Genomic DNA, 27,779 nt, shown 5'->3' on the forward strand with positions numbered 1-27,779 from the left:
GATTTCCACAGGGGTAGGGGGTGTCACCTCTGGGTGATTTCCACAGGGGTGTAGGGGGTGTCACCTATGGATGATTTCCACAGGGGTAGGGGGTGTCACCTCTGGGTGATTTCCACAGGGGTAGGGGGTGTCACCTATGGATGATTTCCACAGGGGTAGGGGGTGTCACCTATGGCTGATTACCACTGGGGTAGGGGGTGTCACCTCTGGGTGATTTCCACAGGGGTAGGGGGTGTCACCTATGGCTGATTTCCACAGGGTAGAGGTCTGCACGGGCTTTAAACTGAAGCCCGAACCCGGCCCGTACCCGCGATCATTTAACCCGACCCGACCCGACCCGACAATTAAATTTACATGTTAAGCCCGAACCCGACCCGAACCCGAGGTCCACTCTATTTCTCACAGCAAATAAATACCATTTTTGAGAGAGAGAGCCTGTGTGTCTGTGTAGCCTATGCATACATTGCACATCGAGAAGAAAGCGAAAACATTGCAAAGCGAGAAGAAACCGCTCTGGATGAAATATGAATTTTAAAACAAATTAAATGAACAACAGCCAGGGCTTAATTTGAGCCCCACCTCCGACATTAGATCCGGAACCTTTTTTATTGGATCCGGCACCTCCTGTGTCACTAAAATGAATTGCCTAAATGAAATGAAATAAAATAAAATTACTGTTTGTGTAGTGTTCAATGTTTGTGACTCATGACTTGCGCGCTTGTACGAGTTGAGATTGCTGTTAGCCTCGATCGTTTCACTCAGGGGAAAAATGTCAAAAAGACAGGAAAGTTTGCTTAACTTTTTAAAATACGCTGGACAGTCAGATCCCAAACAAGCAAAAATCGTTTCCGCTGATCAAAAAGGAGACCACGGTGGACACAGTAGCCTAGTATCGACATAATATCTCGTTATTTCAACAAAATAAGGGGACATTCTAATCTGCATTAAGCCACATTAAGCTTTCTTATAATGGTTTTCTATGGGAGGAAAATGCTTAACGTGTAAATGCGTTCATATTATTGGCTCATCTGATTTTTTGTACATAGCATAGCCTATTTGTTAGGATTTTAGTATCATAATGATTAATAAATGCACGCACAATTTTCCGTGAACTTGATTTGAACAAATGCCTTTCAACTTGTACAAATAGAGAGTATGTAGGCCTACTGTTGTAAAGCGCATTTAGTTTCATATTTGTTAAAATATTATAATGTTTTTTTTTTTTTTCATTTATGTTGATTTATGAAAAGTGAACAGCACGACCGAGTAAGATAGGATGCGCAATATGAGACATGCAGCGGGTCAGACATGATTTTGACCGTTGAAGTTGAAGTTGTTTTGTAGAAAGCCTTTCTTTAAAGTGAATTTCGTTTTGTATAAATTGTATCTTAATTTTAATCAATTTTTCATCAACCAATTGCCTGTATTTAATGAATAGGCTACGAAACAAATATAAAGGAGGCGCCCGCGCGCTCACTTGCATTGCACGTGAACTAGAGCACATCCTAACTTAACGAAACTCAGTGTATGCCTCACACAGACATGACAAATACATCAAATACACAAAGCTTGAAATGTCTTTAAACGAAATCATTCAAAACGAAAAAAGAAAAAGGCTACTCTCCGATTATGTAATCCATTAGGCTTATTTATGTGCATTTCTCTCTATAAGCGCGTTCACACGGAGATGGCGATCGTCAACTTCATCTTTGCAGCCGAGTCGACACTTTTAGAGAAAACACTTGTTTATTAATAAAAATCAATACACGCGTCACCGGATTTACAGATGCACACACACATATTATTTCGAAATAATATTTGATTGAATGCTGAATGTTGCGCTTGTTCAATTTAATAAAATTAAAGCTTTAATTCTGATCATTAACATAACTTAACTGAATATTAAATATTTTGTGGCCAAGTTTTGCGCTGCTCCCCGTCAATGATCTTGCACCCACCCACTCAGCACATGCGTTAAAAATTCTCTGGCGCTGTCCCTGCAGAGAAGCTACGTAGGCAGTGTAATTATTTATTTATTTATTGTTCCGTTACCTCCAACCTCAGTTTTGAGTCGCCGGATCTCTCTCGCGCGTGCCGGTCACCACAACACAGCAAGCAGGCAAAGCACACGGCACGCAAACTATATATAGCTTATATAGTTTTTCTTAGTTACAAACCCGAGCCCGACCCGAACCCGAGGCTGTTCAATAAACATTAACCCGAACCCGACCCGAAACCCGCACATTTTTCGGGACCCGTCGGGCTCGGGTCGGGTAGCAGACCTCTACCACAGGGGTAGGGGCGTCACCTCTGGGTGATTTCCACAGGGGTAGGGGGTGTCACCTATGGGTGATTTCCACAGGGTTAGGGGGTGTCACCTCTGGGTGATTTCCACAGGGGTAGGGGGTGTCACCTATGGGTGATTTCCACAGGGTTAGGGGGTGTCACCTCTGGGTGATTTCCCGTTGACCACGCCCCCTCCCCCCGGTGGTTAAACCTCACCCAAGAGTTGTGCACTCACTCACAGGCCAGTTAAGGGGAATTGAAAAAACGAATTTCACAACATATTTATTTGCAAAGATTTAAACTGCCACAGTAAGAGAAGGCTATATTCATAATCTAATTATAAATCTATTCATAATCTAAAAAATACTAGTATAAATTAGGTTACAGGATAATAGAGCAGTAAAAGTTATTTTAGAAAAATCACTAGTGCACAATTTTATTAAATCTGAACATTTAAGTGAAAAAATAATGGGGATCAAATAAATGGTAAAATGTTACACATTTCTCTTTGTATTGTTATAAAATACATTGACGAAAAACAAGTGTGTGTGTGTTTGTGTGTGTGTATATATATATGTATGTATGTATATATATATATATATATATATATATATTTATTTATGTGTATATATTTATATTTATATGTGTACATATTCTGAAATGAGGCCATAAAACCAATACTGATTGTTCACAAGACTTTTGAAAATTGTATCATGTAGCCTAGAATTTTTTTCAAAACTGAAAATCATCCTGCCCACTCTATCACATAAAACACAATGATTTAAAATTTGTAAGACATGTTTTGAGTAAGAAAGCTCTATGCGAGGAGGCGTGAATCATCGTGAATATTGATGTGTTTCACACCTGAGAAAGACAAAGACCCTCCCATAATGGCCCTATTAGGTGGGAATGTGGGAATGTGAGGGAACTTGCACAAATAATGTGGAGAGATTAAAAGAATTGCTTTTTGATTGTTTAGATTTATAACACAACATAGTCCTAAGATACAAAGGACAAAAAGGCCCATTATTGAACAGGCTGATCTAAACAGAGACATGAACAGTCACACACCTTTGTGCCCTTCCTTCCTGATCACCATGCCTGTCATTTCCAAGGTGTTTGCTTCATTTACCATGTTCATGTACAGAGACTTGTGTGAATGTTGAAGTCAGCAGGACTCAGTGGGGCATCTGGTCCCTGTATAAAAAACTACTACTGTAAACGGGCTGACCGATCTGGGGAAGAAAATCTAATTGTGATTTTTCTAGTTAAAATTGCAATTTAAAATTCACAAAACTAAAAAAAATATGAGAGAGACGGTAAACGCACATCATGTTTATTTTCTTTATTTTGCGGAAATCACAACATGTTTTTATTGTGTACACAAGTAAAAGTAGACATTTAACAGTTTTAACAGTTTTGAATTATATACATGACAAATTAGTTATTATATTAAAATTATATTATATAAATTATATTAAAATTAATCTATTTTTGAGTTATTTGAGTCTTTCGCACTGATAAGAAAAAAAGCGAGGCGATTGTGCCAAGCGCTACGGTCGACTCCAGGGTGTTAAAACACAACTACTTTCTAATCCCAGAGTGTGTTTGTAGAATGTGTACCATAAGTAGCTATTGTCATGGATTATCAGCGCTGAGAGCGAGAGTGTGTGTCTGCAGACTCTGATGGAGAGTGTGTGTCTGCAGACTCTGAGGTCACGCTAGTGTGGGAGAAGCAGCCGACTGCAGAGGAGGAGCAGAGAGCCAGACGCCTGAAGCTGCCGCCCACCTTCCTCTGCGGCGTCAGCAGCGACTCCGACTCCGAGCGACCCGACGACTTCAGCGCAGAGCTACACACACTGCAGCACGCTCAGGTCAGAGGACTTTCTGAACATTGACATGAGATGTGATAAGCAGTTGGACTCATGTGGACTCGTGTGTCTTGTTCTGGAGACACAGGTGAAGCCGAAGCCTTCCCATGATGCAGCAGTGGCAGAGCCTCCTGCAGACGGCAGCATTGACCCCTCCACGAAGAGGAGCAGCGAGTGCGAGTCCAGCTCCACTGCAGGTACACGTGTCCTCCGATGCTCGGGTCCGCGCTACACTTCTACAGCAGCGCTGCCCTGGACACACTCCAGTTTAACGGCTAGAGACTGTAAGAGCAGAGTAGCAGAGGGCCGTTTATCTGTCGTGTTAAAGAAGGATTTTGACATGAAAAACCATTTCCTGAACACTGATAACTGCCTGTGATTGGCTGACACGTTTGATAACTGAAAGGAGACACGCCTGTGATTGGCTGACACATTTGATAACTGAAAGGAGACACGCCTGTGATTGGCTGACACGTTTGATAACTGAAAGGAGACACGCCTGTGATTGGCTGACAACTTTGCATATGAAATAAGTACTACATGTGGAGCTCTTCTGGAAAGTAAACTTCTACTCTTACAGCTGCAGAGATTATCTACTGTGAAAGGTGTTGATTACAGCATTAGATTTAGATCATCTCATGTTGTATAAAAGATAGCCAATCACAGTCATGTCTGCGAACTCTCACGAATGCTTTCATCATTACACAGTGCAAACACGATATAAATAAAAGATTCATCTTGCAGCGTAGACGGTCATTGATTATAACAAGAGAGCAGAACTCACTGAATGAAAACACACTTACACGACGATAAGACACTGAAAAACAGTTCAAGTTAAGTGTTTCTAACCAAAAATAAGGAACATTTTTATTATTTGAATTGGATGCTGCTTTTTCTTTCCCCAGTATAGAAATGATAAAACATCACTGAAACCATGATATCAGTTGAACCAGTTTCATCTCTATAATACACCATCATCTGTAAGCCCTAATCAGAAAGGATATGCTTTATTTGGGGAGGTGGGCTAATATAATGACCCCCGCTTTTCTAACATGTGGGAAGTCCAGCCCGGGGTCAGAGAGTGAAGCTCAGGGACGTTCATTCAAACTCGAGCAACAATTGCCTTCTGAATGATTCTGTTCGCTCTCGTCTGACGTCTTTGCTCTTCTCCAGCAGATCTTCCTTTTGCATTTGCACCTGTGAGTGGCATTACATTTGCAGATTTGGCAAAGACTTCAGCAGAATTTGCCTTTGGCAAAAAAGGTGAGTTCTATTTACATCTTAACCAGTGTTAAACCAGTGTGTCTGACTGATTCATTAGATTTTATTTTCCATAATAAAGAGTGCAGTCAAATTCACAATTCTTTCTGTTGAGTTGTCAAACAGGGCGGGGTGGGGTGGGGTGGGGGGGGGGGCTGGGGGGGGGGGACTATTCCATATTGAGAATGAGAAATCTAGCATGAAGGTGTAGTCCCAGCCAGAGCTCAGGAGAGAAAGGGACACGCATACTGTCTGAGGTTTCTGGGTGTTTCTGTGTGAACTGCTGCTCTCATCAACACACAGGAGCCCAGTGTTCTCACCTAATACAGGACATCTCAGTTTGGGATGCACTGATGCTGATACTTACATTTAGTGCTGTAGCTATCGATTATTTTAGTAATCGAGTATTCTACTGATTATTCCATCGAGTAATCGGATAACAAAATTGTGTAAATAAAAATAGATCCAAGTGAACAACAGCCTTTAAAATAAAATTACTTAAAATACAAATAGCTAACACTTTACAATAAGGTTCATTAGTTAACATTAGTTTACTACCTTAGTTAACATACTAAGAATGAACAATACTTCTACAGCATTTATTAATCTTAGTTAATATTAATTTTAACATTTACTAATACATTATTAAAATCAAAGGTTGTATTTAACATTTAAATATTGTATTTAACAAGTTTAAATGTGTTAGGCCTATATAAATTTAGGAACATAACAAGCATTACAAACTACAATAGCCTAAACAGAACTGGAACCTTTGTAAGATATGTGTTTTTTTTCTAGTAGGCTACATCTTAAAATCTAGAGCTCATGACAAATAAAAGTTCCAGATGGACAAATATTAAATGCAAAAATCAGTGTGAATAACAATATCTTAAAATAAACTAGAGAGTGTATACAAAGATATGGCCTATTTATGAATGAAATCCATGCATTTATTTGTCATTTAAACTGATGGAAACAGGGAAAGAGAGTAGAAAACACTTATTATCCTGTCGCCCCCTCTAGTGGACAGCATTAGTACGGCCTTCATTGCTCAGATAACGCAAGTCAATGGATTTTTTGGGAAAGTAAGTCTGACCAGTTAGAAAAGATATAAGCGAGTCAGACCAGTCTGAAGGTCTGAGCTGAGTTTGGTGAAGCATTAAAGTTCTTGGCGGAGTCAATTTCTCATAATAATAATAATAATAATAATTAAAAATATTATTTAAAATATATATATATATATATATATGCTGTATATATATATTTATGCTGGCTTTCTTAGGCCAATATAATAAAGACAACTCAGAGAAACATCGACCAATTCAGTATGTAATAAAACTGTATTAGTTTTATAATAAAACTACATTTTAAAGGTATGCTGTGCTCTTCAACCGACATGATTTTAATGAATCCCAAACCTGGTAATTTTGTCAGTATTAATGTACGTTCACTGATTCTAGCTTCTCTCTTTTCTGTCTCTTTCTTTTCATGTGAACTGAGTAGGCTACACATGCTTACATTCATAAATATACATTTTGTTTCTATTAAATTTTCAAAATTATTTATAGCCTACATGTCACACACGCTTACCTGCCTTTTGATGTAAATAAAAGGTGAGAATGGTAGCCTAAATGTTACGGACAGTATACAGTTACTGTATCATGGTACAGTGCAGCCTATTATTGATTTTTATTTCCATTTCCCTTTTATCCAAAGAGACAGAACTATTTGCACGGTATTTATCAATGGGAAATACATCATGCTAAAATAATCTGTCATAGGCTAATACTGTGGCTCACATTATTGGGGTCGCTTGCAAGTCTCAGCAGCACGAATTACGTGACCAGTGTAGGATTGAGTGCGAAACAAACACAAATGAATCTTCCAGGTGAATTGTTCAAACATAATTTCTCACAGAACTGAACATTCCAGACACCAAATCACCAACCCCAGAGCCATAAAAGAAGGCTCCAGCCAGCCAGTCTCCGTTGACCAACGAAAACCCCCAGCTAAGAACTTTATGGCCATGCAAGCTTCAAAGAAGATGAGCCCAACTAAAGAAAGAACTGGTCAATGTAAGATAGCTTGGAAAAGAATGATTGGCTCAGAGATAGCACAATTCAGCCCGATCAAGATAACAGCAGGAGCTGCTCGAGCCCACAACATTCCAGACCCCTCCTTAAGGACCTCTGATAGACCTCAGGGTGTAAAATCGTTTCAAACCACAGAGCTGAGATTTTACCTATAACATAAATAAAATCATTCAAGAACAATTTTCAATGGACTTATAGATCAAGCATCATGCAACGACATGATTCTATATTGTTCCTACAATAGATGGGTGTATCTGATATGCTTAGATGCCATACAATTCATGTAATTGTTATTATTGTTAGATGTTTGAATGAAAATGTGTTGTGTTTCATATCAATATTATCGTATGTTCTTAATTCAAAGGATGGCTTGATTGAAATCTGTGGAAAATGTTTCGGATTCTTATAATAGTAATAATGTCTTAGCTGTGGCCTCTGTACTCTTTGCTAGAGCTTAGAGAGTAAGGAGAGCACAGATAAGCTTGATTTATGATAAGAAGTGAAGAGAACGCCACCTCCTAAACAAAGACAGTGTCTAATTGGTTAGAACTGATCCAGGAGGCTGGGCGGACATTTGAGTTTAAAATCTTAACACCAGAACAAAGTTTAGAGTTTCAGTGCAGAACCAAAAATGCAGCGGGAGATGAAGATCTAAGACAGACAAGTAACCATGTAAAACGCGCAGACGAAATAACCCAAATCAAGATCTGAAGAACATGGGTTAAACAGCTTCATTCAAGCCATCATCTACTCCTCTCAATTTCCTTTCTTTTCTTAGTTTCCTTTCTTTTCCGTTGTGAGTCTCGGTTCTAAGTTAAGTTTTGCGACAATATTTCGAGCCACGTTTCTTCTGCAAAGCCAGCTTCAAACAAAGACTTTCATTCCGCCAGCACGCCACGTGACTGACCACGTGACCCAGACATCAGGCACTCGGAGACCAGCCAACGAACGGACCGGGAAAACCCCTTTCACGCAACAAAAAGGGAATCCCCAAAAGCAAAGACAAGCAAGTACTGCCTCCAGACTCTTAAACTGAACTGGTGTATTTGATACTGATTTAATAACCTAGGAAACGATAAAAGGGTTAAACTAATGATTGATGGTTCATTCAGGTTGTGTTTTATAAGTGCATAGAAACTTGGGATTACATCATCTCACTCTTAAACTCACTCTTAAAACTTAATCTTTCCTTACTCTCTTTCTTTCTGCAACGCGTATGAATGTGTGTGTCTGTGTTAGATATTAGTTGTATGTGTTAGAATAATCAATAAAGTCTTATTTTAAAGAGAAATATTACTTGTGTTATTGTGCTTACAAATTTAATGTCTTAAACTTCTGATCTAAGTTACCTTGCTAACTATATAGTGTTTCACTATAGTTCGGATATTTATATCCGCTGCAGAGTTGATAATTGCAGCCAGTTCAAATGAACCGCGAACGAGTCATTTGCTCGGTTGTAAGTGACTCTTTTGAATTCCCTATAAATTAATTAATAATTCCTTTGAGCTAAATTGTAATCACTACAAATTACAAATATCCTACATTATATTGGTGGAGAATAATGCGGGAAGTTTAACCTAAAATTGTAAGCATATACGAAGTAATTATATTTTCATAGTAGCCTATGCGGAGAGATCCGAACCTCCGAGTCTGTGTGTATGACGTATGCAGCGCGCGCCGCGCGCTCTGTTTGAATGAATGACCTGCTGCTTGAGCTGTTACTCTAGTCTAGTCTGCCTCCCCATTTTATTCTTTTTATGTTATTTTATTCAAACTGCAGTAAAATAACCCAAGATATAAGATCCCACGCAACGATAAGGTAAGAATTCGGCGTGTTCCCGAATTTCTGAAATACTTTGATTATAGATTACTGACGTCTGCGTGTTCCAGAGTCTTTCAAATAGCTATAACGTTATGTGTGTTTGTATCAGTCAGAGAGCTGAATGAAATTAAAACTGCAGTAATTAAAATAACCATGTAAAGGACGGACGAGCGTGTCCCTCGTCTAACGTGAACGTTAGTCCTTATTTATCTGATCGTCACTCAGTGCGTGTTCCACTGGGACGAATATTCTCCTCACAGATTAGTCTTTGTTTCTCAGGTTGTCTGTGCGTGTCCCACGGCAATCCCCGTGATAAACTATAAACTTATCTGTGTCTGTTAAATTCATTCTCGTGTAAACACTGCGTATGTCCGAGTGTAGTTGAATAGGAATTATTTAAAGTTGTGTTCAAGTAAAGCTTGACGTTGAAACTCAACCAACAGTTAAAAACCCTGTTGCTTTTGTGTGCTCAGATAACATTGCACAGAGACGATCCGCTGAGATCGTTATTCCATCTATTATACAGCGCAAAGCTGCTGTTGCTTCCTTTAAAGTTAAAACTCACTCTAAAAAAAAAGAAAAGAAAAATTGAGTGAAGCCCCACGTCGTAAAAACAGCTACGAGTGGCGTCCCATTTGTACAGTTTGAAATGCGCCGACATTTCACGTAATATTATCAACTGTACGTGCATATTTCTTTGAACATTGTTGAAATGCGCCGACATTTCATGTAACAGGCGTAACTGCTCACAAACTGTTGCAATTCACATGTTTGCCCACTATCGTTTGTTTTGTCGCCATAGTTACAATCGTGACACGGAAGTCTTAACCAACGCTTCCGGGAGAACTCTGACCCCTCCTAAACAAACCCTTTGGTGGCTAGGCTAGCTAAACTAAAGCTAAGCTAAGTAGTTGTTTACATTGAGGCCTAACCTATGCTAAAGCCTTAAGCATTATTTACAGTTATCATTAATATGAACATCTGTGGTTAAAGTGTCTGTTTGAACAACGTTAAAGTGATTTAACCATTTAAACACCTCGACTGTTACACCTGTTGGTCTTTTCTTCTTTCCTATTTTACCTGTCTCATATTTTGTTTACCTGCATTTTACTTGAAAAAGAAAATACTGGTTTATGATTATTAATTGTCAAATTCTAATTTGATCTAAAAAAGGGAAATATTAAATCAAGAATGAAGTTTTATTTTTCTAAACAGGTAATTTCTAACGATTTCTAGATTTATTTTTAATAAATCTAATTTCATAATTCTCATAATTTCTAAATTTCTCTTTTAGATTTAATCACTTCAGGTGAATAAGTCTTAAACTTTGGAAGTTAAGTAAACTTATTCAACCAACATTTCCCTATTACAAATATTGTTAGACTCATGCTTGCTCATTTATTATTGCGGTATATCCTCCTTTTCCAGTTGTGGTTATAACCTTAACCATTCTATTTTACTTATTTACCTCTGTATTTAATTCCCCTTTTTCTTATTTTGTCCATCACATTATTACTTTCTTTCATCTTTATTACCTTTTCCTTTCTTTTGATTCCTAGATTGGGAGTGAAACACCTGAGCCTCAATAGGAGACATTGGCATCTCACTACAAGTTTCAAATAAATCAGAGAGAACCCTCTCTTACAAAGTTTTATTTTTGAATGGTTAGTTGTTGGCAACTATCAATTCTATACTCGTAGTTCGACAAAGGCTCCAGAGCCATTTGTGGATCCAATCTCCTTCCCTCCTTTCCTTCTTACATCCTTCCTGTTCTGTCCTGCTTTCCCATTCTTCACATTTGTAGGGAACACACCTGGAAGAACCATAAATCGAGTCTAAAGAAAGAAAGATAATCTTCCCAAAGAAAACAGTCATTAGGTATTTGATTTTCAATCAAACCCTCTCTGTTCTCCATACTCTCCCTGCATCTGTAAACGCAATTTACAATTTGACATCTTATCCAAGATCAATTAACAGAGACAAGTGTTGAGCAACCGTCGCCTTCAAAGCATCCCAGCAGAGCTGTAAGCGGTCCAAACTGAAGGTGTGTCAATCCTGTCAAACTTAGAAAAAAGGTATCAGCATTATTATTGTATTATTTTTCCTTGTAAACATAAACAATAATATTGTTTACCTTTCTGGAAACAGATTCTCACCGATAGGAAGCATTTACGAGAAAAATAATATTTCTCCTACTTAAGAATTTTCTTTCTTGTTTTATTGAAATTGGTTTTAACCTCTCTCTCTTTTCCCCTTACTCAGTTGAGTGACACATCACGAGTTTAAACCAGCTTTTCATTGATAGAAAATATTTATAAAAATATTTCTCCCACTGAAAAAAAAAAAAAATCCTTTCAATTGAGATTTGTTTTAACCTTTTTCTCTCTTTCCCTCGCTCAGTTGAGTGACGAAGTGTCCACATCACTAGCCTACCTGTCTACACTGAGACCAACACTTAGACATTACAACACTTCACTATTGTTGTACAGTCACTGAAACGACACTTAGCTGTTCAACCACATACAGGCTTACACCCCACACAGATCTGTGTCAGTCTCTTCACCCCAGCGTGCCAACATGTCGCGGACAACAAACCCCACTGACGTGGACACCTGGCTCAGAGGCATCACAGACTGCCTCACACCAAAGACAATTGAACTGTTATTATTTTTTATAATAATCATAATTCTGAGAAGACTCCTGACACATGATTCAAGCCAGAATCAGAACCACAACCACGTGGAACTAACCAAGATCATCTGTTCCCTAAGCAATGCCTTCACAGCCCAGCTGACACTAAGCGACAAGCACATCACCCACCTTCAGGAGGAGCTGACACGTGCCCAGAGCCGCATGGACAAGCTGGAAGTGAAAGTCCAGGACGACTTCAAGCGTCAGACCACTGAGTTCCTGAGAGAGCTGATGCACACTCAACGCTGCGCAGACCAGCTCAAAACGAAAGCTCAAGACAAACTCATGCCTGATGTAGTGGAGCAAGAAACAAAGAAGCAAGTTGACAAGCTCCAAGAAGCCCTTGCAGTCACTGAACGTGACAAACAAGAATTAAAGACTGTCCAGAAGCACCTGGCAAACCAACTCCAGTCTGCTGAACATCAGCTAGAGAAAGCCAAAGCTGACATTAAAGACAAGAACTCTAAAATTAATGCTCTGAAAGACCACCTGGAAAGGTGCAGTGCTGAAATTGACCATTTGACCCAACAGCGAGATGACGTCAACGACGAGCTCTACGCGGTCAGAGATGAACTCCAGCACATTTTCCAACAGAAACCAGAGCCAAGAAGGGAGAGACCTCCCTCAGCATCACCACTGCTGAGCAGAACAGAGTCCTCCATCCAAGAACTGCCATACAGGGAAAGAAGTGAATGGCCACAACCCAAAACGTCACAGGCCTTCACCACAGAACCGTTCACTGCCAACAAGCAACGAGAACTCATCCAGGCAGACTCCAAAGCTGCACAGGGGATGACCTTTAAAGATCTCAACCAGCTGGTTAAGAATATCACTCAGTTCAACCCGAACTCCATGGAATGCCCAGACATCCAGTCCCACATCCGAGATATCAACTTCCACCTAGAGGTGAGACCACATGTGACTGACAGAGACAGGTTCTACCTCCTCAGATCGACATCCAGTTCAGAGGTACGAAGCTTCCTAGACCGACAACCTGCTCATGTCAAGTCAAATTACCAGCTACTATGTGAGATACTGATAAAAGAATTCACAGGCCCAGAGTTGGAACACGGTGTGTTAATCGCTTTGGAAACCAAACAAGGTCGACAAGAGACTCCTCAAGCCTACTACCACCGTTTTCGACAAGCCTTCTTTGGTGCACATAACTCACCTGAACAAGAAGAGGATGTGCACTTCAAAAACCTCTTTCTGAGAAACCTGCACCCTGGATTAAGTCATCATCTTGGTCTCGAGGCCTGTGCAGACACAATGACAATTCAGCAGCTACGTGACCTGACACACAAGGCCCACATCAAACAGAAGATGTCCTCAAAGAAAGGTTTGAAAACATCCACAGTGTCAAACTCCTTCAGCCAAGACACAAGCTATGCACTGGAAGACACCCAGTGGCATGACAACACCACGGTCCTTCGCAAGGTGCACAGAGAACGTGACCCCCAGGCCAATGACGGCTACCACACCAACCGCATGGAAAAGCCATGGGACCAGCCACGTTTCTCAATGAACCCACAAGAAGGAAACAACTGGAATCCTAACTGGACGTCCAAAGGCTGTCATCCAACGCATCCAAAAGCATTCAATGTGAGTAATCGACGACGAAACTCACCTCGGCACCACTCAGTCAAACACAACACTGAGTGTGCCCAAGAACAAGACAGTTTACCCTCAGAAGACATGGAGCAACTAATGAGGCAAATGAAAGTGTTCATAGAAAACAAGCTGAACACGAATGACCAACAAGATGAGTCAAATTCGCTATGACTAGCGATGGAACGGAAGACCAATGATCATCTGGTACACCTTCATAATGAAGATGACGACCACCTGTTCTACAACAACACAGAACAGAGGGGTCTCTCAAAGCCAACCACTGACAAACACCCAGAGGTACCAGAAAACACCACACTGGCTTCCCATCACTCACAAAGAAACCATCACACAAGCTCCAAACTCAAGAACCACGTGTGTGCTACAGTAACCACAGTAAGCACAGAAGGTCAGAAAGTCTGTCACAACCAGAAGGCATCAGAAGAGGAATGCAACAACGGAGACAAAGTTTTGCACCACAGCGTCACGCTTCCATGCCAAACTGCCTCCCAATGTCTGCCAGAGAACTTCCTGCCTTACTAGACTGACCCCCAGCAGATCATAGAAGATCCCTTTTCTAAGGCAAAGATGCAACAAGCCAATCTTCATCTAAGCTCATCAAAGCTAAGCCAAGAAGCACGTGGGCAAGCCTTCAAGAAAAGGGGGGAGCAAAACAGACTGAGACAGATCTGACCATACATACATACATACATGCCTACATACATACATACATACATACATACATGCACTACACTACGCCACTAACATGCTCACTAACACGTAGAGGTTAACCACATCTACCATGGAAAACATTCAGCAAACATGTTTTCCCACAAGTAGAAACTAACTTCAGAAACTAGCTTAACAACTTAGCTACACTTATCATAGGAAACATGGTAGCTATCCATCCAACAAGTAGAACACCTCTCCTTACACTGTGATACCTGACACCTTAGCTGCGCAACAGTAGTTATAAGCCATACAATTGCTCTGTTTTGTTCTACCTCTTCCTTAACTTTCCTTCTTCATTTATTAGGTAAAATGCATGTCTACCCCCTTAAGGGTCAAGGTCATGGTAGTAGGATTGACGCACCACGCCTGACACTTGTAAGCCGCCTTAAAACGAATGTGAGCCAGAGAGCTCCATGCATGATGGGTCACATAATTGTTACCACAAATTATGCCACCAGAAAATAAAGGTAAAACGTCTTAACGTAGAACAACTTAGAAGAGAAGATAACAAACAAACGTAATCACAGAATTTGATCAAAGAATCACCGTACCGAAACAAATTAGAATAACAATCCCAAAATTTACACTCTATTCAATATAATAGATCCATATTTAGAGAATGAACTTGAACTTTTAATACTTAAGTAATCTAATGCCCTGCACCAGTACAGTGACCAGTCATGGAGGTGTTGTCTTGTTGTTTGCTGTGTATGTGTCTGTTTCTTCTACCCGTGTTTTTCCAGCGTTCACCGATGTCTTCATCTTAACACATCGCCGAACGAAGAGGGGATATGTAGGATTGAGTGCGAAACAAACACAAATGAATCTTCCAGGTGAATTGTTCAAACATAATTTCTCACAGAACTGAACATTCCAGACACCAAATCACCAACCCCAGAGCCATAAAAGAAGGCTCCAGCCAGCCAGTCTCCGTTGACCAACGAAAACCCCCAGCTAAGAACTTTATGGCCATGCAAGCTTCAAAGAAGATGAGCCCAACTAAAGAAAGAACTGGTCAATGTGAGATAGCTTGGAAAAGAATGATTGGCTCAGAGATAGCACAATTCAGCCCGATCAAGATAACAGCAGGAGCTGCTCGAGCCCACAACATTCCAGACCCCTCCTTAAGGACCTCTGATAGACCTCAGGGTGTAAAATAGTTTCAAACCACAGAGCTGAGATTTTACCTATAACATAAATAAAATCATTCAAGAACAATTTTCAATGGACTTATAGATCAAGCATCATGCAACGACATGATTCTATATTGTTCCTACAATAGATGGGTGTATCTGATATGCTTAGATGCCATACAATTCATGTAATTGTTATTATTGTTAGATGTTTGAATGAAAATGTGTTGTGTTTCATATCAATATTATCGTATGTTCTTAATTCAAAGGATGGCTTGATTGAAATCTGTGGAAAATGTTTCGGATTCTTATAATAGTAATAATGTCTTAGCTGTGGCCTCTGTACTCTTTGCTAGAGCTTAGAGAGTAAGGAGAGCACAGATAAGCTTGATTTATGATAAGAAGTGAAGAGAACGCCACCTCCTAAACAAAGACAGTGTCTAATTGGTTAGAACTGATCCAGGAGGCTGGGCGGACATTTGAGTTTAAAATCTTAACACCAGAACAAAGTTTAGAGTTTTTAGTGCAGAACCAAAAATGCAGCGGGAGATGAAGATCTAAGACAGACAAGTAACCATGTAAAACGCGCAGACGAAATAACCCAAATCAAGATCTGAAGAACATGGGTTAAACAGCTTCATTCAAGCCATCATCTACTCCTCTCAATTTCCTTTCTTTTCTTAGTTTCCTTTCTTTTCCGTTGTGAGTCTCGGTTCTAAGTTAAGTTTTGCGACAAGATTTCGAGCCACGTTTCTTCTGCAAAGCCAGCTTCAAACAAAGACTTTCATTCCGCCAGCACGCCACGTGACTGACCACGTGACCCAGACATCAGGCACTCGGAGACCAGCCAACGAACGGACCGGGAAAACCCCTTTCACGCAACAAAAAGGGAATCCCCAAAAGCAAAGACAAGCAAGTACTGCCTCCAGACTCTTAAACTGAACTGGTGTATTTGATACTGATTTAATAACCTAGGAAACGATAAAAGGGTTAAACTAATGATTGATGGTTCATTCAGGTTGTGTTTTATAAGTGCATAGAAACTTGGGATTACATCATCTCACTCTTAAACTCACTCTTAAAACTTAATCTTTCCTTACTCTCTTTCTTTCTGCAACGCGTATGAATGTGTGTGTCTGTGTTAGATATTAGTTGTATGTGTTAGAATAATCAATAAAGTCTTATTTTAAAGAGAAATATTACTTGTGTTATTGTGCTTACAAATTTAATGTCTTAAACTTCTGATCTAAGTTACCTTGCTAACTATATAGTGTTTCACTATAGTTCGGATATTTATATCCGCTGCAGAGTTGATAATTGCAGCCAGTTCAAATGAACCGCGAACGAGTCATTTGCTCGGTTGTAAGTGACTCTTTTGAATTCCCTATAAATTAATTAATAATTCCTTTGAGCTAAATTGTAATCACTACAAATTACAAATATCCTACACCAGCAACATATTTCTGCTTCAAATATTGTGCGTAGTTAACAGTGAGTGGTGGTTTCAGACATTATTTTATTAAAGTGCATTTGTCAGTGCTGCACTCGTACCGACTCTTATTCTGCCTGACAGAAAGAAAAGCTCGTAGCTTACTGAAGGCGAAGTGGTTTGACCAATCAGATGAAAGGGGCGTTTCAGCACCGCCCACGTGTGCAAATGAAATATCAAACCCATAAACTGATTTGTAAACCACAAACGAAAAATTAAAAATGGAGCCAAAATCTCACTTTTCGTTTTTTTAAACTAAACTAAAAAACGAATAAACGAGCTTGTTTTCATTTCTCGTTATAGATGGGTTTCCGTTTCTCGAATTACCCATTATCCTCTGCGGCGTGCCGCCATGTTGTGTGTCAAAGCTGTCATGCTCATGTTTACCGCCTTTTCATTTACCCAAGTATTTTTGACTTTTTGTGTTGAGATAACGATGACAAATTCCTCCAAACCTGGCGACAAGGTGAAGGTTATTTACAGGGACACATTAGACGATGTTTGCAAGGCAAGATATGATGAGAAATTGAGTTTTATCTATGGAAAGGATCCTTACACAATGTCGAAAGAGGACTGGTCATGTAATCCTGCGGCGTACCCCGATATTCAGGAAATGGACATTGCCAAGTATCTCATCCACACCGTTAGTGCGTACACTTTTGACGAATTAAGAGGAAGAAAGTCCATACAATTATTTTGTAAGTGGATGGGTACAAGATATAAAGCATGCTGCCATCGGAGAAAGGTGTGTTTTGACCGCCCGAGTGCGCCATTCTCAATGTACCACAGACCCTTTTCTGGTGCCCTGGTTGATAGCGGAGAAGAGTGGCAGCGTGATTTGTGGACATTGTACATGCATGGCCGGATTGGGTGAGGTGTGTTCCCATGTTTCGGCAATTTTATTTGACATTGAAGCAACAGTGAAGCTGAGAAACAGCAAAACAGTTACACAGGAGAAATCCTATTGGCTACTTCCATCAGCTATCAAAAATGTAATTTTTTTTTAAATCCGGTTTTAAATCTGTGTGTTATTCTTTCAATCAAATTACAATTTCTAAACAAACAAAATTAGCCCGAAGAAACGTAATTTCCAAGATGCTAGCTCACATTGTCACATTGCAGGGTTCCAGACTGTGACCATTTTTGGAGAATGTGCAAGTAAAAATTTTATGTGGTCGCATTTGTGCGAGTGCATGGTCATGTACTCAGTTAAATTCACGCATGAATTCTCCTGCATTGAACTTGTTTTAGTGCCCGCCAAAGTGAATTTTTGTCCCGCCAAAGTCTTATTTGATCGGTGAGTAATGTAGATGAACTGATAAAACTGTCCTAAAGACAAGTTACCACTTGTCGTAGGGTGTCAGGCCAAATAAAACATTAAGCATAGTGCAATGCTTTACCAAGAAAATAAGTTTTCTCAACTTACCAGTTAAACATGGCTTCTTCTATGAAGTATAAGTCCAGAGCACCTTCCCGCACTTGCCCTGGGGGATCCGGTCTGCACAGGCACCATTACAGGCACCGATCTCTTCATGGGGAATTCCTGTTGGAAGGGGTGATAATGGGAGTGATTTCAGATCGCAGGGTAGTCACCACAGACCGGGTTGGAGAGTGATAACGGAGGGAAACCTTGTGAATGGAGCGTGGGCCGAACCAGTCAAAGTAATGCAGATAAATTGTCTGGAGCCCCTTGCGGTATCTTTTGCCCTCAAACACATCGATCAGCAGGCTCTCTCTCTCTCTCTCTCTCTCTCTCTCTCTCTCTCATTGTGTTTTTATAAGCCACTTATAATGTGTTTGTACATACTGCTGCTGTCAGTATAGCTTTTGGCAGTCTTATGTTTTTAGTGTTTTCACGCGCACATGTTTATTTCTGTAGATGCAAATTTTTCGTGGTCAAACACCGGTGCCACGGTCTTTGGCAGTGCACCTGCGCGAATTGAAGGAGGGGAAGCACACAATGAAGGAGAAGAGGAGGGCAGTAATGACGAATCTCCCCGTAATAAGGAGATCCACTTTGAGCCGATCGTGTCTCTGCCAGAGGTGAGTGTGTGAGAGGTTAATCCAGGGCCGCACGATTAACCGGAATTAAACCTGAGTGCAATTATGAAATCAGAGTTTTATATGCGCAGTGTGTTTCATGATGAAGCGCAGCACTGAGATCAGAGCGGATCGATCAGTTTGCAGTGAATGCTGCTCCATCTCAGCAAGCGCTGAGAGTTCGAGTCACTCATAACCTGCATCTTTCCAACCTTGCAGAAGCATTTACAAACCTGTTGCCCAACAAATAGGAACATTTAATGACATGTTTTTACTCACTTCACTTCATAAAATCAGTCGAGTGTTTGAAATAACTTACATTTGTGGTGTAACGTGGCAATCTTAGATTGAGACAGAATGATATAATTTTTTATTGTATTCTAAAGGCTATTTCAATTAGCATTCCATCATAAATGTACTTTAAAATACCCAAGATGGCTTGAACACAGATGAACCATATATTGTCGCAATTTGATTTTTTTTTTCCAGTGGATGCATAAGATTTCTTGACAGAAACATAAGAAATTACCATCACAGATTTTATCTTAATAATTGAATAATTTATTATAAAACCTTAGACCTTTCTAATGATTTACAGCTAAAGCCCACTGCTTGATAACAGATGCATAGAAAGCCTTAAAAAAACCTTGAATTTTTAAATTTGTAAAATTTAAGGCCATTAAAAGTCTTAAATATCTAAAATGTTATAAGAAAAGTCTTAATTATAATTTCAAGAGGTCTTATGCAAAATTGTTTAATGTTATTGCTTATTAAACATCAATGAAGGAGAAGAGGCCATGATTTAATACGGCTATGATTTACTTAAATGTGCACAGTGCAAGTTTTACAGTAACAACATGATGCTGTTGCACCTTCTACAGGCCCATGCTTTCACAGTTATATGATTGTATTCAGAAAGTTTTGATGCCATTTTTTCCCATTTTTCCTCCATATAATGTGTAAATTGTGTTAAGAAGCGTGGCGCTGTTTAGTTTACAGATCTAACTGGGTTAAGCACTGTATTTCTGCTGTTCCATAAGCTCCATCTACGCCATCTAAAAGAGTCAAGTCAAGTCAAGTCAAGTATATTTGTATAGCGCTTTTCACAATACAGATTGTATCAAAGCAGCTTCACAGTATTAAATCAAAATAACACAACAAGGTTTGTTTCTAGTGGAAAAAACGTCCATGTTTGGTAAGGCTGATCAATAGTATTATTGATTGATTAAATTAAATTTAAGAGTGAATTTTCACTCAGCACGTCTGCACATCTAAACATCTGAAGCACACATCTTAAAATTAATATAAATATAATTTATAATTTTGTCTCATCCCTTTTCTTAAAGGTTTAACATTTATAAAACTTTGTTTTTTTTCAGAGCCTGTGTTTGAGCTTATAACAATGGTAATGGTTACATTTAGAGGTTATGCTTCTCCTCGCCATTAGGGGGCACTAGCCTACCTCTTAGATGGGTATTTATACAGGTAGCTGACTTGACGTGTTGACGTGACTCCTGCAGGTGGAGGTGAAGTCTGGCGAGGAGGACGAGGAGATCCTGTTCAAAGAAAGAACCAGACTCTACCGCTTGGACCGCAAACTCAACCAGTGGAAGGAGCACGGCGTGGGAGACATCAAGATCCTGTTCCACCCCGTCAAGAAGTGTTACCGTGTGCTGATGAGACGCGAGCAGGTGCTGAAGGTCTGTGCTAACCACACCATCAACCAGAGCATCAAGCTCAAGCCCATGAACACCTTGGCCAACGCGCTGGTGTGGACTACCACCGACTACTCAGGTACAGCTCTCGCACCACAACCACTGGAAACTAGGGCTGTCAAAATGGTTGAAAAGCTAAATTTGAATTTCTTTCTTAAATATTGGCAAAATTCTAAATTATATTTAAATACCTTGGGCAATACTTAGGCCCTGTTTATACGAGAACGCTCTCGGGTGAAAACGTAAAAATATTTTATCAGATGTGCCTTTCGTTTAGATGGCGATGCCGTTTTTGGGGCTTAAAAACGCAAAAAAGTGAAACCACCCTCCAGAGTGGAAATCTTAAAAATGCTCCACCGTCGCGTTTCCGTCTAAACGGTAAACAGTGAAGGCACCGATCAGTGCTTCACATTGCCACCTAGCCACCTGGAGTGCATACTACATTGAATTTCACACACTTTCAATTTCACATTATCGTATGCACACAGATTTCCCCCCCATAACACTAGTCTAAATGCAGAATAAAAAGTGATCACTTTTGCGTTTTCTCTTCAGATCGTTTCCGTGTAAACGTAGCCTTAATGTTACAGGGAAAAAGTACTGTATTGTCTCCTATGCCCACAAGAGGGCGCAAGCGAGTGCAATAAGCAATCATAAACCAAATCAAGCATTGCAACTTTTGGAAATGAAATTACTGTTAAAAAAATAATAACTTTTTTAAAGTGCATTAACTTTTGAAACAATTGTTCTTAAATAAAATATAATTTACTTAATGTGCATGCAAGGAAAATTAGGTTACAATAGTGCATAAAACTGTTCATGCATCAGTAACCTGAGAAAATACACTCCAACAGACAGCTTAATGAACTACTACATGAACACACAATGGCAAACTGTCATTCAGAAACACTCCACTTCTACTCACTACATCTACGTATTGGTCGTCAAAAATATCAGACGCTCAACTTGATCTGAGCGAGTGCTGAGTGCTTTCTGTTGGCAATCCTTCTAACTGATGAACACACACACTCAGCTCTGACCGATGTGTAAGTGTGTCGTTGCCTGATTTTTGCCTCCAACTGAGTGGGTTTTCATCCGCAGGAAACCTTTTCCCGCCATGTTTCAAAGTAACAACGCAGCCTCACCACGCTGTATAATGGATAAGCTAACAAACACAAACCACGTCAGTTACGCCATCATCATGTCTCGCGGGCCTCTCAACACACCAAAATTCAAATGCACGTTTTTCGCATTAGAATGTGCAGGATTTTTTTTCCTAGTGGAAACTGTGCTGGGCAGTGTTGTTCACATGTGTGTTTTCCCACAAACAGAGGGATATGGGAAGGTCGAGCAGCTCGCGGCCAAGTTCAGGACTCCAGAGCTGGCCGAGTCCTTCAGACGAGCGTTCGTTGACTGCCAGAGCCTCATGTCACAGGCCGTCTGCGCTGAGGTGTTGGTAGCGCATTCTCGAGACTCCAACCCTGTGGTGTTCTTCAACATGGCTGTCGATTGCGAGCCAGCTGGGAGAATCGTCATGGAGCTGTTCGCTCACATCGTTCCCAAAACGGCAGAGAACTTCCGGGCTCTGTGCACAGGCGAGAAGGGCTTTGGTTTCCAGAGCTCCGTCTTCCACAGGGTCATCCCTGACTTCATGTGTCAGGTGAGGCCGCACCATCTGAAAACACAGCATGTCTCCCTAAAAACTCATAACATTTAAGCCTTTTTATGGCCTTAAATATGTTCGCACTAATTGTAAAAGAAAAGTCTTAGTTATCATTTCAAGAGGTCTTAAATTTGGTGACGAAAAAACAGGAATCATGATGCTCTGTTTACTGGGGTAACCGCTGTATTTCTGCTGTTTCATAAGCGCCATCTACTGTCAGAGAGTGAGTCTGCATTATCATTTATTCCGTTATTTGAACTCTGACTGTTAAAATTATGTTTTTCCTGTCATTTTATTGTCTTTTCTTAAATTCTTAAAATAGTATTCAATTTGATTTTAAAGGGGACCTATTATGCCCCTTATTACAAGATATAATATAAGACTCAGGTGTCCCCAGAACATGTCTGTGAAGTTTCAGCTCTAAATACCCCACAGATCATTTATTATAAATTTCCAATTTGCTCCTATTTGGGTGTGAAAAAAACATGCATCAGTGTTCAAACACCAGTAAAGGTGATTTTTTTGGTCTGGTTGTAATATTTAATATGAGGGAAATACACATACACAACACACAGCGTAACAGAGGTGACACAAAAAATCTTTAACTTTTAGGTGGCAAAATATTTTTTTGTAATTCTGTGAATTACACTGAGCAAACCAAAAGTAATACTACACACCGGATGAAGAGAGTTGGCTCTCCACAGAACATAAAATATTCAATTTATTTTATTTTTCATGTTCACATTTATGAGGAAAAAACAATGTTACGGACATGACCGCTCTCCGTTACGGACGTGACCGCTCTGAAAGCGGCACTAAAAGACTGCTTTAAAACTTTCACAGAGACCTCAAACAGAAAGCACAAAGCCTGTCTTTAAATTTAATTTAATTTTGTATTAATTGTATCTTAATTTTAATCAATGTTTCATCAACCAATTGCCTGAATTTAAATTTAAATATAGCAGACAAATAGATAATCACGACACAGAGGCGCCGGCGCGTGAACTGGAGCTCGTCTCATAAATTAACCGAAACTCAGTGTATAAGGTAGCCTACTTGCCTCTCACAGACCTGAGACAAATCTATAGAAATCTTGAAATGTTTACTTTTAAACAGAACAATTCAAAATGAAAGAAAACAGACTGCTCTCTGCTTATGTAATCTGGATGAAATGTGCGTTTCTCTCTGGGGTGTTCACTACTGCGAAGATCGCGAGTCAGCATCGTCAACTTCATCTTTGCAGCCGACACTGACACATAAAACACTTGTTTATTAATAAACAATTAAAATGTCTCCTTGCTATATTTGACATATTCATAATCATTACTTTTGCCGGTTCTTTGCGACAGCTATAAGGTGCTTAATTGGCAGTGCCACCCTTACATGTTACATGAACGCATTTTTTAAATATTAATTTATCGGCCATTATAAATGCCGATACCGATAGTTTGGAAAATGCCTAATATCGGCCCGCCGATATATCGGTCGGGCTCTATTGTTAACACATCAGTGTTCAAACACCAGTAAAGGTGATTGTTTGGTCTGTTGTCTCTCAGGGAGGCGACATCACCAGGGGGGACAGGACGGGAGGGAGGTCCATCTACGGAGGGAAGTTTGAGGATGAGAACTTCAACGTGAGGCACACGGGCCCGGGACTGCTGTCCATGGCCAACCGCGGCAGAGACACCAACAGCTCGCAGTTCTTCATCACACTCAAAAAAGCAGAACACCTGGACTTTAGGCACGTGGCTTTCGGCTTTGTCAAAGAAGGCATGGATGTGGTGAAGAGAATATCAAAGCTGGGCACTAAGGACGGCAAACCCACTAAAACCATCACCATCTCAGACTGTGGACAGTTGTCAACTTTCCTAAACAATAAAATGAATGCTTTGCAAAAAAGAAGTTACTTTTAATATGAAAACTACAAGTTACCTTGATGTGGGTTGAGTTTACGGAGACTTTTCCAAGGTTGGCTTTCTGTCTTATAAGTCTGTATTTTCAATCTCCTGAACATAAAATAAACATCTGGCTGCTTGCATTTCACTAGTTATACAGTGTCATTATGTGATAAAACATTTGAATACAACTACAGGAGAAATAGAGCAGCTTGACTTATTTTATCCAGAAGAATTTCATTGTTTCAAGAAAACTGATACCAGGTATTTACGCTACCACTGTATAAACAGCAGAGATCAGGAGTCATTATTTGTTCAGTAAATCCACTAATTTCTTCTCTCTACTTCGTAGGTATGACCTACATGAAATTGACCATAAATGTATTGATTAAATATCAAAACATACTGAATTTAACTGAGGTTAGTCTGAGGTAAGATGGAAGTTGGCGCCGGTGTCTATGGCTTGCCGTCTGTCTCTGCGCACTTTGTTTGTATTTACGTTATTTTTGTCAATTATTATTGCAAATGTCAACTCTCTACTGGTCTATGACCGCCAAATACTCCTAGACCTTCGACCCTTGATTAAAAACGTGGTGCCATTTGAGCATGATGGCCAAAAAACTTTCTGTCCTCCGTTTCTTACGGGAATACCAGCTCACCTTCGCCGTGTGTCAGCTCCACTTTTGCGCAGAGTGCGCCGGAGACGCCGGGGGAAACGCGGTGGTTGGCTGGTGAAATTGAGGACCAGGCTGGCGTCTTCCACCATGACTTTGCCTGGAATCCGTCCGGAATTTCGTCGCCTCGCGCCGTGGCATTCTGCGGACCCGATCGACTCCTGTTTGGTTCCAGTGGCTGGCTTGGACGTGGGGCTCCCTGCTTGCCGTGTTCAGGCTCCTCACCTCCGCTGGCGCGGGGTGAATCAGCAGAATCTTCGGCCGCTTGCTCGGACTACACTGGCTGCAAAAGCCCCGGATCCAGTTAGGTTTGCCCTGGTGAATGCTGGATCGCTAGCAAACAAAACTTTCATCTTGAAGGACTTCTTTGAGTCGCGTGATCTGGATTTTCTCTGCGTAACGGAAACGTGGATTCCGGTGGGTGAGTCGAGTGCTTTTTGTGAACTTTTACCGTCTGACTGTTTGTACTTTAACTCCCCGAGGACGTCAGGTCGTGGAGGAGGACTGGCAACAGTCTATAAAACAAATTTTAAGTGTAAACAGCTCGCACTCGCTGTATCCTTTGCCACCTTTGAGGTGAATTTGTTTGAACTGAGCGGTGCATCTCCAGTGCTGTGCGCACTCGTATATAGGCCACCCAAATACAACAAGGATTTCATCACTGACTTTTCTCATTTTTTGGCTGAGTTTGTGCCAATGTATGACTGCCTCCTTATTGTAGGGGACTTTAACATCCACGTGTGCTGTCCTGAAAAGCCAATGGCAAGAGCTTTTTTAAATGTCATTGAGTGTTTTAATCTTGTACAGTGTGTATCTGGCCCCACGCAGGAACGTGGGCACACTCTTGACCTGGTTTTAACTCATGGCTTAACTGTTTCTAATCTTGAAGTCTGTGATGCTTTTTTCTCTGATCATATGCCTGTTGTATTTGAAATTTCCCTCTCTTGTGTCGTAGTTAAACCGTGCGTTCTGTGCGTTCTCCTTTTCAGTCTGGGTTTAAGTCAGCCCACAGCACTGAGACAGCTCTGCTGAGGGTTTTTAACAACATTCTTCTGGCTTCGGACTCTGGTGATACTGTTGCTCTGCTGCTATTAGACCTTACGGCTGCGTTCGATACAGTTGACCACCAAATTTTATTGTCTCGACTGGAGAACTGTGTGGGCATTAAGGGGTTGGCCTTAGCCTGGATTATGTCCTATTTGGAAGGCAGAAGTTTTTCAGTTCAGGTCAGTGATGCTGTGTCCTCTTCGGCTTCTCTATCGTGTGGAGTTCCTCAAGGGTCTGTCCTTGGGCCGCTACTTTTTTCAATGTACCTGCTGCCTCTTGGGTCAATCCTCAGAAGTCACAATGTTTCGTTTCATCTTTATGCTGACGATTGCCAAATATATGTGCCGCTAAGTCAGTCAAAAACCCTTTTAGAGTGTCTGAATGAGGTGAAAGCATGGATGGCTATGAATTTTTTGTATTTAAATGAGAACAAAACTGAGATTGTTATTTGCTCCTAGTGACTCAGCTGCTGCGGTTCCTATTGACCTGGGTTGTCTAACCCGAGACATTAGCCCTGTGGTTACAAACCTGGGAGTCAAGTTGGACGGTCGTTTAAAACTGGATGCCCAGATAAGTGCAGTGGTGAAGACCAGCTTCTTCCAGCTGAGGCAACTAGTCAAAGTAAAACCGGTTTTATCTCGACCTGATTTTGACATTTTAATCCATGCTTTTATCACCACTCGTTTAGATTATTGTAATGCACTTTACACTGGTCTTAGCAAATCACTTATGGCACGATTACAATTAGTCCAAAATGCAGCTGCTCGTCTTTTAACTGGAACTCGAAAATTTGACCATATCTCACCCATTCTCCAATCCCTCCACTGGCTCCCTGTGCACTTTCGCACTGATTTTAAAATTCTTTTATTTGTTTTTAAATGTCTACATGGCCTGGCCCCCCAGTACCTGTCTGATCTGCTCGTGCCCTACACCCCCTTTCGTTCGCTCCGGTCAGCTGACCAGGCACTGCTGGTCGTCCCCAAGACCAAACGAAAATTAAGAGGTGACCGAGCGTTTGCCGTGGCAGTTCCGAGATTCTGGAATGAGCTGCCTTTGCACATCAGACTGACTGAGTCTCTTCCTGTTTTTAAATCCCGTCTTAAAACTCATTTATTTTCTTTGGCTTTTAACTCAGTTTGATTGTTGACTTTCAGTTTTGTATTACTGTTGCATTTATTTTTATTGTTATTTATTGTTTTATTTTTATTGTTATTGTGTCTTTGTTGTATGTTATTGTTTATTTATAGACTGTGTTCAGCACTTTGGTCAACAGTGTTGTTTTTAAGGTGCTTTATAAATAAAGGTGGATTGGATTGGATTGAATTTCAAAGTACACTATATATATTTTTTGTTCACAATTGTGAATTTAAATAAGCGAGTATATCATAAATCCATCTTTTAGACCTGTCTGGATGGATTGTTTTTTCTTGGGGTCAAAAAGCCTCAAAACCAAAATTAAACTGCCCCGATTTCACATGTTGTTTGGGAGAGTTTCAAGAAAAAAAAGTCTTATTGCTCATCCAAAAACAAACTCCAGCATATTCAGTTGTCAGACACGATGGGGTACATAAAAAGTAGCCCATGCCTACGATTCAATATACTGCTGGATCTTTAATGTTGTGGGCTTATTTTTCTGCTGGAGGTCCTGGACTTCTTGTTCAGATACATGGTATCATGGATTCTAGCAAATACCAACAGATAAAAATTCTAAACCTGACACCCTCTGAGTTTGAGTGGGCTGAACTGAAGAGAAGGAGCTG

The 27,779-nt window shown here is 40.4% G+C and overlaps 1 protein-coding gene across 4 annotated transcripts in view; it reads left to right on the forward strand.

Moving 5' to 3' along the window:
• Window positions 1-27,340, forward strand: part of LOC307164937 (E3 SUMO-protein ligase RanBP2-like) — a 73,381-nt gene extending 46,041 nt beyond the window's left edge. For 2 of the 4 annotated variants that reach the window (XM_079882158.1, XM_079882160.1), the window contains 7 exons: window positions 3,994-4,160; window positions 4,246-4,354; window positions 5,331-5,420; window positions 18,865-19,028; window positions 20,546-20,819; window positions 22,072-22,400; window positions 23,960-27,340. In XM_079882158.1, coding sequence (XP_079738284.1) covers window positions 3,994-4,160; window positions 4,246-4,354; window positions 5,331-5,420; window positions 18,865-19,028; window positions 20,546-20,819; window positions 22,072-22,400; window positions 23,960-24,316 — 1,490 coding nt within the window. In that variant the 3' untranslated portion in view covers window positions 24,317-27,340. The remainder of the gene's footprint in view (window positions 1-3,993; window positions 4,161-4,245; window positions 4,355-5,330; window positions 5,421-18,864; window positions 19,029-20,545; window positions 20,820-22,071; window positions 22,401-23,959) is intronic. The other 2 variants (XM_079882159.1, XM_079882161.1) reach the window with 1 other exon arrangement.
• The last annotated feature ends 439 nt before the right edge of the window (window positions 27,341-27,779 follow it).

Source organism: Squalius cephalus, assembly GCF_949319135.1.
Source record: "Squalius cephalus genome assembly, chromosome: 9".
NCBI classification, from domain to species: Eukaryota; Metazoa; Chordata; class Actinopteri; order Cypriniformes; family Leuciscidae; genus Squalius; species Squalius cephalus.